General features: G+C 48.1%; 1 protein-coding gene across 1 annotated transcript in view; it reads left to right on the forward strand.

Moving 5' to 3' along the window:
- Positions 1–258: 258 nt before the first annotated feature.
- The window catches only part of LOC102242106 (chromosome unknown open reading frame, human C8orf74), a 22,989-nt gene continuing 10,915 nt past the window's right edge, over positions 259–12,332 (forward strand). Inside the window, exons 1-2 of the mRNA XM_005859631.1 lie at positions 259–306; positions 2,243–2,435. Of these exons, the coding sequence (XP_005859693.1) occupies positions 259–306; positions 2,243–2,435 (241 nt within the window). The remainder of the gene's footprint in view (positions 307–2,242; positions 2,436–12,332) is intronic.

A 12,332-nucleotide genomic window follows, 5' to 3' on the forward strand; every position in this document is an offset into this window, starting at 1 on the left:
ACCTGAGAAGGCTCACCTCCAGAAGGCAAATGGGCTATGAGGGAGATGTTGAAAGTGGGGAAGGGATCAGGGTCCCCAAACAGGTGTCAGGGAGAGACCCAGAGCCCAGCTGGAGATGAGGGGCCAGGAGGAAAGGAGCCTGAAAAAAAAGCCACCTGAAAGCCAGTCTCCATGACCTCACAAAGCCCTGCCCTCACCCCCAGGTTCTGGGAACTGAGTCAGTCCTGGTGGGTCCACTAGCAACTGGATGCAGGGGCAATGGCATTCTTAACACCCCAGGGAGTGAAAAATGTCTTCCAACTTCAGGTGAAGAGAAAACATGCCTTTTAAAAGGAAGTTTGCTCAGACTGGTCTAGCAGTGAGGTGCGTGTGAGAAGTGGCCCCTCACGGTGCCTCCTCAGATGGACACCTTGGACATCACCCCTTTCCCGACACCACCTCTGAGGCCCCCAATGGGTGTGTCCACTCTAGAATGCCCGGCCAAAGGCTCCCCAGCCCTTGGAGCTGGGGCTGTCTTCAGAGCCTAAAGGGACAGCCCCTGATGCCCAGAGCCTGCTGGAGGGAGGGAAGGGTGGGTATGTGGGCTCTGGGGCTGCCTTCGCCCCAGGAGGGTGAGGAGGCCCTGAGGGCTATCACAGGGGGTGCCACCTCTTTCTGAGGAGCCTCGGGGCCCAGGGAGTCCTCTGGGATTGTATGCCAACGTATGTAAGGAGTGTATGGTGTATATGTGTGTGGGGGGGGGGGTCTGTTTCTTTAAGGCAGGGAAAGGTCAGTTGTGTGTAAGGAGTGTATGGTGTATGGTGTATATGTGTGTGTGTGGGGGGGGTCTGTTTCTTTAAGGCAGGGAAAGGTCAGTTTCTTTGGTTTCTCAGAACCAATTTGGTGACAAGGAGTGATGAGGATCCCAGCCGTAGGGCCTGGACCCATCAGCAAGCTCCTTCCAGAGCAGGGCTGTCCACAGAGGGGTGCAGGCACTGAGTCCCAGCCAAGTGTGTCAATGAGCTGTCCCATCAGACACCACCCTGGGCATCTGTGAGGCTGCAGCGAAGGACTGCCTGGGTCAGAGCAGAGTGGTGGTGGGGGACAGGAAGCCCTGGGGGCTGAGGACAGGGCCCTGGGCCTCTCTCTGGCACCAACTCAGCCATCAATCCTGCCCCCTCCATCGACAGTCCCCCCAGCCAGAGCCTTCTCCCTTGCCAGGGGAGCAATGCTCTGAGGTTCGTGGGTCTCCACTCCATGCCACGCCTCTTCTTACCCCTTCCCTTCAAGGCACTTGTTTCTTCTCCATCTGGTGGTGATCTGTAAGAGCCTTTCTGGAAGGACCAGACAAATACTCAAGTAAAATGGGACCTCCCCTATAGATTGGGGAAAAAGGTACCCTGATCAATCTTTACCCCGCTGGCCTGCCAGAGTGCCTGAATTTTCACCAGGCAAGATACATTCCTTCTTGCCTTGCCAAGCCTCTTCTCAGTCATTGACACTTTAGTATGAATTTACCTCTGGGGCAGCTAGAGGAAAGTAGGCTCAGAAAGAAGTCTTATTTTGTTTCAGGGAAGAGAAAGGAAGGACCATGATTCAGGACGTGGAGTCTGCTGGAGGTTTACATACTCAGATCTGCCGTGGCTAGCATGAGAATGCTCAGAGGCATGAGCAGCGCTAGAAAGAAGAGTGCATCCTCAGAAAGGGGGGGAGGGGGGTTGTTGTCTAGAAACGAAGGCATCATTCTGACCAGGCAGACACACATTCTTTGGTCACTCTTCAGGACAATAGGGAGCCATGTGGGGACCCTAGGAGTGTTTTGCCCAGTGATCCTGATTCCCCGATGTCACCCTCTGCCTTGCCAAGCCTCTTCTCAGTCATTGACACTTTAGTATGAATTTACCTCTGGGGCAGCTAGAGGAAAGTAGGCTCAGAAGGAAGTCTTATTTTGTTTCAGAGAAGAGAAAGGAAGGACTGTGATTCAGGACATGGAGTCTGCTGGAGGTTTACATACTCAGATCTGCCATGGCTAGCATGAGAATGCTCAGAGGCATGAGCAACGCTAGAAAGAAGAGTGCATCCTCAGAAAGGGGGAGAGGGGGGTTGTTGTCTAGAAACGAAGGCATCATTCTGACCAGGCAGACACACATTCTTTGGTCACTCTTCAGGACAATAGGGAGCCATGTGGGGACCCTAGGAGTGTTTTGCCCAGTGATCCTGATTCCCCGATGTCACCCTCCACCCCTCATGTCATGCCTCTCAGAAACCAGAAGGTCGGGAGCACCTCCGGAGACTGCTGGACTGGGAAAAGTTTGACGAAGTGAGAGACTCCCGCAGAAGCATCCTGCTGGATACCCTCTATGAGAGCATCATCTTTGCCGTGGGCAAAGGCTTCCCGTGGGTGGAGGTGGTCGAGGTGGTCAAGTTCACTGATGAGCTGCTCAAGGAAACCAAAGGTATGGTGTCTCCAGGGCAGGATTCGGAGAGGCTTGCAGGAGGAGGGGGGGCATACAGAACCTCCTGCAGTCCACCGCCCCAGGAGCTCTCTAAAGAGCTGAGAGCCCCTTTCTTCCCCCCACCTCACCGAGCCACACCCCCGCCCTGCATTTACCCTTCCCACATGCACATCAGCGGAGTCCCTGTCCAGACTTCTTGAAAGCAAAGAAAACAGAATGTTCTCACTGAGACTTCACTAGTCTCCCTGGCTGAAAACCTTGCACCACTCCTAGCTGTTCACACAGCAGCCAGGATGTTTGCTTCCCAGTCAGACACTGGCACTTGAGCATGAATTTCATCATCATACCAATACCTCTGGGGTAGCTAGGGTTGGCCCAGAGGGAAGTCAAATTTTGTTTTAGGGAAGAGAGAGGAAGGATCGTAATTCAGAATTTTGGTTTCGTTTTGTTTTTGCTTAACATCAATCAAATGTGTCACTCCTCTGCTTAAAATCCTTCATTGACTTCCCATTGCACTCTTAAAAGATGACTCATTGTTCCCAGGATCAGGTTTGCTCTGCTGAGTGTCTTGAGGGAATCTTATACAGGTAAGAGTTTGCTGGCAGGGTGAGGGAGTAGCGGGCAGGTGAGATTATAGATGGAGCATCTATGGATGGATGACAGAGGGAACCCCTGCCCTGTGTTGAGCTTCATGAGAAGAGTATGAGCCTCTCTTTCTGTGAGTTCTTGGCACAAGGGAATGTGGTCACATCTGTAGACCTTTGGGGCTGTGAGATGCAGATTCATTCATTAAACAAATTTATGGAGCAGCCCCTTCTATGGTCACCATCATAGTCATACTCAGCCAAGAATCATGAACAGATGCTAAAACCAGTGGGGAATGCTTAACAAGAAATGGGAGGCTTTCATATTTTCTAAGACCCTCCCCACAACATCTTTACTGATTCCAACGGGAAGGGAACACTCTGACAAGGGGGGAGCCTGGCAGACACCTCCTTAATCAAATGATCCAAATGGGTGTCATCAGTAAGAGGACACACTGAGAATCTGTGCCCCTTAATAGGATGCAGAGGAGCCCAGCATCCTTCTGTGATGGGTCTAGCAAAGACTCAGAACCTGGTCTAATCATGAGAAAACACCAAGTTAGGGGCATTAAGCAGAGTCCCTCTCCTGTAAGTTTCAAAAACATTAAGGTCCTGAGAACCAAGGAAAGATGGGACGTGTTCGCACTGAAAGACACTGAGGAGACTTGGCCACTATAGGTGACATGTGGCCCCAGTTTGGGTCCTTTTGCTATAAAGGATGTTATTGGGACAACTGGAGACATTTGAGTGAGGTCTGGGGATTAGATGGTAGTGGTATGTCAAGGGTGATGGGATTCTGATGGTTATGAATGTCCTCGTGTTAGGAAATGTGCATGAAAAGACTCTGGGATGATGGAGCATTATATGGGCCAATTTGGGAAAATTTTGTTTGCACTATTTTTTCCAGTTTTATTGCAATACAATTGACATATTAACATTGTATTAGTTTAAGGTGTACAAAATAATGATTATATATATATATTACAAAATGCATAGTTATAATTTTTTCTTAATAGTGGGAATTTTTAAGGTCTACTATCTTAGCAAACTTTCAAATATACAATACAGTATTGTTAACTATAGTCACCAAGCTGTATGTTACATCCCCAGAAGTTACTTATCTTATAACTAGAAGTTTATACCTTTTGACCAGCTATACCCATTTTCCCCGACCCCCTCTGCCACCTCTAGCAACCACCAATCTGTTTTCTGTTTCCATGAGTTCAGTTTTTTATATCCCACATGTAAGTGAAATTATACAGTGTTTGTCTTTCTTTGTCCAACTTATTTCACTTAGCATTATGCCCTCAAGGTTCATCATGTTGTCACAAATAGTAGGATTTCCTTCTTTTTTATGGATGAATAATATTCCTGTGTGTGTGTGTGTGTGTGTGTGTGTGTGTGTGTGTGTGTGTGTAATCACATTCCCATTCATTTATTTTCCCCCATTCATTTATTGATGGACACATAGGTGGTTTCCATGTCTTGGCACTTATGAATAATGATGCAGTGAACATGGAGGTGCAGGTACCTCTTTAAATCAGTAATTTCACTTCCTTCGGACATATACCCACTAGTAAGATTTCTGGATCATATGGTAGTTCTGGTTTTAATTTTTTGAGGAGCTTCTGTTTTCCATAGTGGCTGAACCAATTTACATTCCCACCAACAGTGCACAAGGGTTCCCTTTTCTTCACATGGGTCCCCTTTCTCTAGTACTTGTTATCTCTAGGTTTTTTGATGACAGCCTTTCTAACAGGTGTGAGGTGATATCTCATTGTGGTTTTGATTTTCATTTCCCTGACAATTAGTGGTGTTGAGCATCTTTTCATGTACCTGTTGGCCATTTGAATATCTTCTTTGGGGCAATGTCAATTCATGTATTTTGCCCATTTTTAAATTGGATTATTTGAGTTTTCATTAATGGATTGTATTAGTTTCTTATCTATTTTGGGTATTAACCCCTTATCAGATATGTGGTTTGCAAATGTTTTTCCCATTCTGTAGGTTTTTTCATTTTGTTAATGTTTCCTTTGCTGTGTAGGAGCTTTTAGTTTGACAGAGTCCCATTTGTTGATTTGTTGTTTTATTGCTTGTGCGTTAGTGTCACACCCAAAAAATCACTGTAAAGACCAATGTCAAGGAGCTTTTCCTCTATAAGTTATATGGCTACGGGCTGTACTATTTTTTTAAATATACTTAATTTTTTAGAGAAGTTTTAGGTTCACAGCAAAATAGAGCAGAAGGTACAGCGACTTCCCACAGGAACCTTGCCACACACAGCCTCCCCATTGTCAACATCCCCCTCAAAAGTGGTGCATTTTTTACAATCGATGAACCTACATTGATGCATAATAATTGCCCAAAGTCCATAGTTTACATTAGGGTTCACCGTTGGTGGTGTACGTTCTATGGGTTTTGACAAATGTGTAATGACATTTACCCAAAGTAGTTTCACTAGCCTAAACATCCTCTGTGCTTCCCCTATTCATCAGTGTTCGCATCGCCCATCCCTCTGGGTTAATCAACTCCTGGCAATTACAAATCTTGTTATTGTCTCCATACTATTATTTTTGCCCATTTCAGGATGTCATATAGTTGGTATCACACAATAGGGGTAGCCTTTTCATTTTAGTTTTCTTCACTTAGTAATATACATGTCAGTGTTCTTCATGTCTTCTCATGGCTTGATAGTTCATTTCTTTTTAGAGATGAATAATATTCCATTTTTTGGATGAACCACAGTTTGTTTCTCTGCTCACTTACAAATGACATCTTGGTGGCTTCCAAGTTTGGGCAATTTTGAATAATACTCCAGTAAATATCTGTGTGCAAGTTTTCGTGGGGACATAAGTTTTCAGCTCCTTGGGACAAATACCAAGGAGTGTTATTGCTGGGTCATATGGTAAGAGTATGTTTAGTTTTGTAAGAACTCACCTTCCAAAGGGGCTGCATTCCCACCAGCAATGAGCGAGAGTTCCTGTTGCTCCCCATCCTCGCCAGCACTTGATGTCAGTGTTCTGGATTTGGGTCATTCTAATAGGCGCAGAGTGGTATCCCATTGTTTTAATGTTCATTTCCCTGGTGACATATGATGCGAAGCATCTTTTTATATGCTGATTTGCCATCTGTATATCTTCTTTGGTGAAGGGTCTGTTAAGATCTTTGCCCATTTTCCAATCAGGTTGTTTCTTTGTTGTTGAATTTTAAGAGTTCTTTGTATACAGTAGTCCCCCGCCTTGTCCACAGTTGCGCTTTCTATGGACTCAGTTACCTGCATTCAACTGCAGTTTGAAAATGTTAAATGGAAAGTTCCAGAAATAAACAATTCTTCTGAGTAATGTGATGAAATCTCATGGCATCCCCTCTGTCCCTCTCCAGACATGAATAATCCCTTTGTCCGGTGTCTCCATGCTGTATACTGTCCCCTATGTTGCTCACTTAGGGACCATCTCTGTTATCAGGTTGACTGTGGCGGTATTGCAGTACTTGTGTTCAAGGAACACTGTACCTGATGCATAGTGTTCCTGATGTACCCAGAGCTTGTCCACCAGTCCTTTCAGCACCTCAGTGTCCTTCCCTAATCTCATGTTTCACCACCTCCTCGTCCACCACCCTTTCTAACCCAGCTCCGTCTCTTGAAAATTTTGTACTTCGGCACCCACTCACCAAACAATACAGTGATTTCTTTTCAGATACAAATAAAATCCCATCACTCCTCTGCTTCAAGCCATTCAGTGTTCCCATCACACATCTTCTGTGCACTTGGATCCACCTTTTATTTCTGGAGCCGCCATGTGCCCTTCCACTTCTCTGCTCCCACCCAGCGGTCCCAGTCTAAAGACTTGAGCAAGACACAGCATTACACACAGACTGGTTTCAGAGCTCTTGGGAAATTTCATCCCGCCCCTGCCACCCGCAGCCCCCGCACCCCGGGGCCTTCCTGGCATCCCTCTGGGTCCCACTCCCGGCTGCTCACAGCAGCGCATGGGTACCAGAGTTCACCTCCATCGGTTGAGCTCTGCGGTGGCTCACGGCCAGAACAAACACTGACTAGAGAGAAGAAAAATGTCAGCCCCGAGCAGGTGGGAACGCGGGCTCTTTCAAGTTTCCATCAGAGCCTTCCACAGGCCAAACCCTTCCAAAACAGTCGGTGATGATGCAAACACAGCTTCAAACTGAGGAGATTAGATCGCACTGGAGCTGTCGGCGTTTCTGGTATCACGTACCTTGCCAGCACAGCCTATCTGTGTCTCGTAGGCTTCTAACACCTTGGAGTTGGAAGATTTGGTGATCAGAAAACTTAACTCCCTCTCTGCAGGGAGCCCAAGCAGCCAACAAGGTTCTTCCAGCCTCTGTGGGAACCATCCGAGCCGGGAGCTCCCTCCTTCTGAGGCAATGCATTCCTGTGTACACTGCTTTTGTTGTTAGGAAGTCCTTCACATATCTAGCTGTGTCTTCCTTTTACACCTTTTAGTCAAATGCTCCAAGTGTGTCCTCTAGAAGCAGAGCGCAAGCCCTGGAGATATTTAATCAGCCTTACATAGTGTGACCATCAGGTGTTCATGTTTGGACTATAGATCCCCTGTGCCTTTTATCATCTTAATATTGTATCATTTCCGTAGAGCCCCTTCACCCAATCCCCACCACTGCCCCCTTTTTTGTTGCCCTTCTCTGGGAGGCTTGAATCCCTGGAGAGGGCATCAATACCTTCTTTATTTTTGTCCCCTCTATCCATCCCCCCAGTGTTAAATAATGCATGTGGCACACAGTAGGTGTTGCATGAATGAATGAATGAATGAATGAATGAACGAAATCTACATGCCCATGGAGAAGATATGTTCTGCATGCAGAGAGGAGGTTAGGTTGCTTGGCTCGTCCCAGGATTACTTCGTTGAGGGTTGTGTGTGCAGATGATGATAGAAACAGCACAGTGGAGTCCACCAAGCTCTACAGTCAGAAGATCTGGGTTCAGATCCCACCTCCACACTTACTACTGTGTAATCTTGCAAACATTCCCGCCCTGAGCCTTCATTTCCTCTTCTCTAAAATGAAGGCTGTAATAACTCCATCTCTTAGGACGGTTTGCAGGATCAAATGAGACAGGGCATGCAAAATGTATTTATTGCCGAGTGACAGGCACATAGTAAGTGCTCAGCTAATGTCAGTTCCCATGTGTCCACCATGCATGGAGGTGAGGCGGGATGAACAGCAGATGCCAGTGGTCCAGGACTGGAAGTTACAGCATGCTGCCCCTCAGGGGCTTGCTGTCTGTGCCATTTCTTGTCTTCTCCCCACCCTGCAGACCAGACTGAATGGTGGTCCAGACACCCTCCAAACACTCATGGGACCCATCCTCAGGCACACATGTAAGGAGGCATCCCTGCCCAAGGCATCTGCTCGCTGTTCTTGTTAAGGGGCGGATAGGGCTGGTGAAGATAGCAGGTCAGGTCCCTCCCATCTCACATCCCGCCCTGCCCTCCTCCTGGGCACACGTCCCATCTACATATCTAGCTACGTCTTCCCTAGGTCATGGGGTGCAGGTTACAGACAGCCTGGGGTCCCGCTGGCCAACCAACTCACATTCAAGCTTCTGTTTCAGCTAAAGTCCACACTGGTCTGTCACTCCTCTTGGAAGGTAGCTTCTCCAGGTGTGTGTGTGTGTGTGTGTGTGTGTGTGTGTGTGTGTGTGTTTAATCTGGGGAGAAGGATGGCTGAGCTCTGCTTGCACACTAGATAACGAAGTTGGCAGACAGCGTTTAAGGAGAGTCATGTTTGCACAACAATGAATCAGAGCTCTGCCAGGACAGCCCACAGCTCAGCTTATCTCCCCGCCCAATCGAGCATTGGAATCAGGAGGGAAAGGGTGACCCTTTATTCAAAAGCGTAAGCTGATTCCATGTCCTGGCAAATGGCTCACCAGGACATTCTGGTCTCAACCCCAGGCCAGAAGAATGAGTCCTTCCCTCACACCTCCCCTGCCAGCTTCCGGAAGCCCTGGGTAGTTCCCATCATGAAGTCACCAGGCACAGCACAGAGGGACAGAGGCTGCCAGCTCCGTTCTGGTGGAAGGAAATCTCAGGAAAAGGGCAGATGTGTTGCATACCCTGCCAAGACCAGGAACAGAGAGAGATGTTGGGGTGTATGTCGACTCTGAAGTCGCTCCTCCACCTGGGGGAGCTGCAGAGGATTAGGATGTACTTCCTGTCTGTGACTGGCACATTGCAGCCAGAATGGTAAAAGGAGAAACAGCCTCCCCTGCCCCAGCCGTCACTCAGCAGGGAGTTCAGGGCTGGAGGTGTGCAGGCCAGTGCAAACACTTACCCGGATCCCCAACCACTATTCATCTACCAGCCATCTCTTCAGCCACTTTGTAGCTTTTGCCTCTTGTCATCCTCTGCGACTAGTGAGCACTGGCCTCTCTCTGATGCTTCTAGACGTCTGGGCTAGGAAACACCCCTTTCCTGCTGTCCCGGGGTTGACAGGAAGTGGGCTTGATGACCGGTCAGTGGACATACAAGGTGGCGAGGCGAGTGCTGAGTGAAGCGTGTCACAGCACTGGTATCTGCAGTCCCACCCACAGCCACTCCTGATTCTCCAGGAAATGTCATCCAGGCAGCCATAGGGTGGAAGGCAGACACCCCGCCCACCCCCCACTGCCGGGGGCTGGAAGGAGGGGATTACTCCCTAACCCCCACCCAGCCCCGCATACTCACGGCCATGCCCAGGGTCTATCTGCCAGCCCCCAAATACCCAGCCCACGTCGGGGAGCATCCAGTGATTCAGGACCAGCCTGAACAGAGAACAGCAGCACCTTCCCAGCATGAACCCAATGCCCCTCACACTAAACCTGGATGGAGGGGCCTTTGGAGGCAAGTTCTTTGTTGATGGTTAGAGGAAGCTTCCACAGAGGCCATTGATGGATAATTTGGGAGAACATTTATTGGGGCAAATGGGCAACTATCATTTCAGAGATACTTCCCTGAGCATTTTAACCTGCTCAGGCTGTCATAACAAATACCACAATGTATTGTCTCATAGTTCTGGAGACTGGATGTCCAAGATGAAGGTGTCAGCCGGGTTGGTTTCTCTTGAGGCCTCCCTCCTTGGTTTGTAGACGGCCATCCTCACACTCTGTACTTCACATGGTCTTCCTTCTGTGTGTGCCTGTGTCCTAATCTTCTCTTCTTATAAGCACACCAGTCAGATCAGATTAGGGCCCACCCGCATGACCTCATTTAACCTTAACTTAAACCTCTTTAAAGACCTTATCTCTAGTATAGTCACATTCTGAGGGTCCTGGGGGTTAGGACTTCAACATATGAATGGAGGGGGTGACACCATAAGTCAGCCCATAGCACTGAGTAAGATCACAGCTTACCAGGGCAGATTGAACCAGTTAGTAGGCCAGAAATCAAGACTGTACCATAGAAACCTTCCCGAACCTTCCCAGGGAGCTATGCATCCTGCAGAAGTGGGCACTGTAGAGCCTGGCATTTGCACACATAGCATCCTCAGTAATCCTTACTTCGAACTTGAATCATAAGCATTTTTTAAATTTTATTAAGTTGATTGGGGTGACATTGGTCAACATGAACATATAGGTTTCATGTGTGGGTTTCCTTGTTACAAGATCTGTGTATTGCACCATGTGTCCACCTTCTCCCTCCCATCCTCTTCCCTCTGGCAACCACCACTCTGCTGTTTGTGTTCATAAGTTTCAGTTTTACATCCCACATACAAGTGAAATCATATGGTTCTTAGCTTTTTCTGTCTGACTTATTTCACTTAGCATAATGTTCTCAAGGTCCATCCATGTGTTGCAAATGGCGCTATTTCATCCTTTCTTATGGCTGAGTAGTACTCCATTGTGTATATGTACCACTTCTTCTTTATCCAGTCCTCTATCACAGGACACTGTCATTGTTTCCATGTCTTGGCCACTGTGAATAACATACACATTATTTTAAAGATAAAGGAACTTTATCTGAAGTTCCTTTAAAGCAGTGGTTCTCAACCTTCCTAATGCTGCAACCCTTTAATACAGTTCCTCATGTTGTGGTGACCCCCAACCATAAAATTATTTTCGTTGCTACTTCATAACTGTAATTTTGCTACTGTTATGAATCGTAATGTAAATATCTGATATGCAGGATGTATTTTCATTGTTACAAATTGAACATAATTAAAGCATAGTGATTAATCACAAAAACAATATGTAATTATATATTCAATATGTGTTTTCCGATGGTCTTAGGCGATCCCCGTGAAAGGGTCGTTCGACCCCCAAAGGGGTCGCGACCCACAGGTTGAGAACCGCTGCTTTAAAGGCTCAGAGACTTTAAGTAACCTCCTTCAGGTTGCACTTCCAATAAGCGAGGTTGGGATTTGAACCCAGGACTGCCTGGTGGCAAAGCACGAGTCCCACCCATGACCTTCATCTTTACCAGAAGGATCTATACACTGGGCACGTGAAGACCTGAGAAGCATGTGGCCCAGGAGAGCACCCATCAGTGAGGGGCGTGAAGCCGCCGGGGAGCAGGAAGAGCTGAGAACCTGGTGGGACCAGGGAGAACACCTGGGGGCTGAGTTCCTAACTGGGTCACCTGGGGTTGCTCACAACATGGGCCTGAGATCCTGACCCCCAGCAGGTGGCTCCAGTGTGCAGGCCAAGCTGAGAAGGTGAACTGTGCCGTTTGGCTAATGTGTTCCGGCCTGGAGGTGCCACCCGTGTGTGGGCAGATGGTACCAGTGCCCTTGAGACCAGACTTCCAGCCCTTTGGAGTGACACCTTTCCCTGCCTCTACCTTCCCATGTCCTCCTCCAGTCAGTTGGACATGCTGGTTCCTGGAGGTCCCAACATCAAAGGGGATGAGGTACAGCTATGACGTGCCCTGTCCCTGGCACGATGGGACGGCTTGGTCGTTTTCATCTCAGGAATGCTAACAACAAGGATGATGATGAAGACTTACCATCAGGCCCCCTTGCCAAGCTTGAGACAGCTGCAGAGCTTTGCCAGGAGGCCCACAAGCACCCCCATGTGGCTTTGAGGAACTGTCAGATTCTTGGAAGTCACCATAGCTGCTCAGAGTCAAAAGGGACCCAAGAGGTCACCTGATCCACACCTCACCACCACTGAATCCTCTCTCTAGCTAAATGCCTCCTCACTGCTCAAAGTAAGAGTCACTCCATGGACAACACTCTTGTTTTCTAGAAAGTTCTTCCTGCCGCTGAACTGAAATCTGTCTCTCTGAGCCTTCTGTCTAATAGCTCCTATTCTGCCCTCTGACACCCCCCCCCCCCCCCCCCCCCC

The sequence above is a fragment of the Myotis brandtii genome, unplaced genomic scaffold, assembly GCF_000412655.1.
Source record: "Myotis brandtii unplaced genomic scaffold, ASM41265v1 scaffold1282, whole genome shotgun sequence".
In the NCBI taxonomy this organism is placed as follows: Eukaryota; Metazoa; Chordata; class Mammalia; order Chiroptera; family Vespertilionidae; genus Myotis; species Myotis brandtii.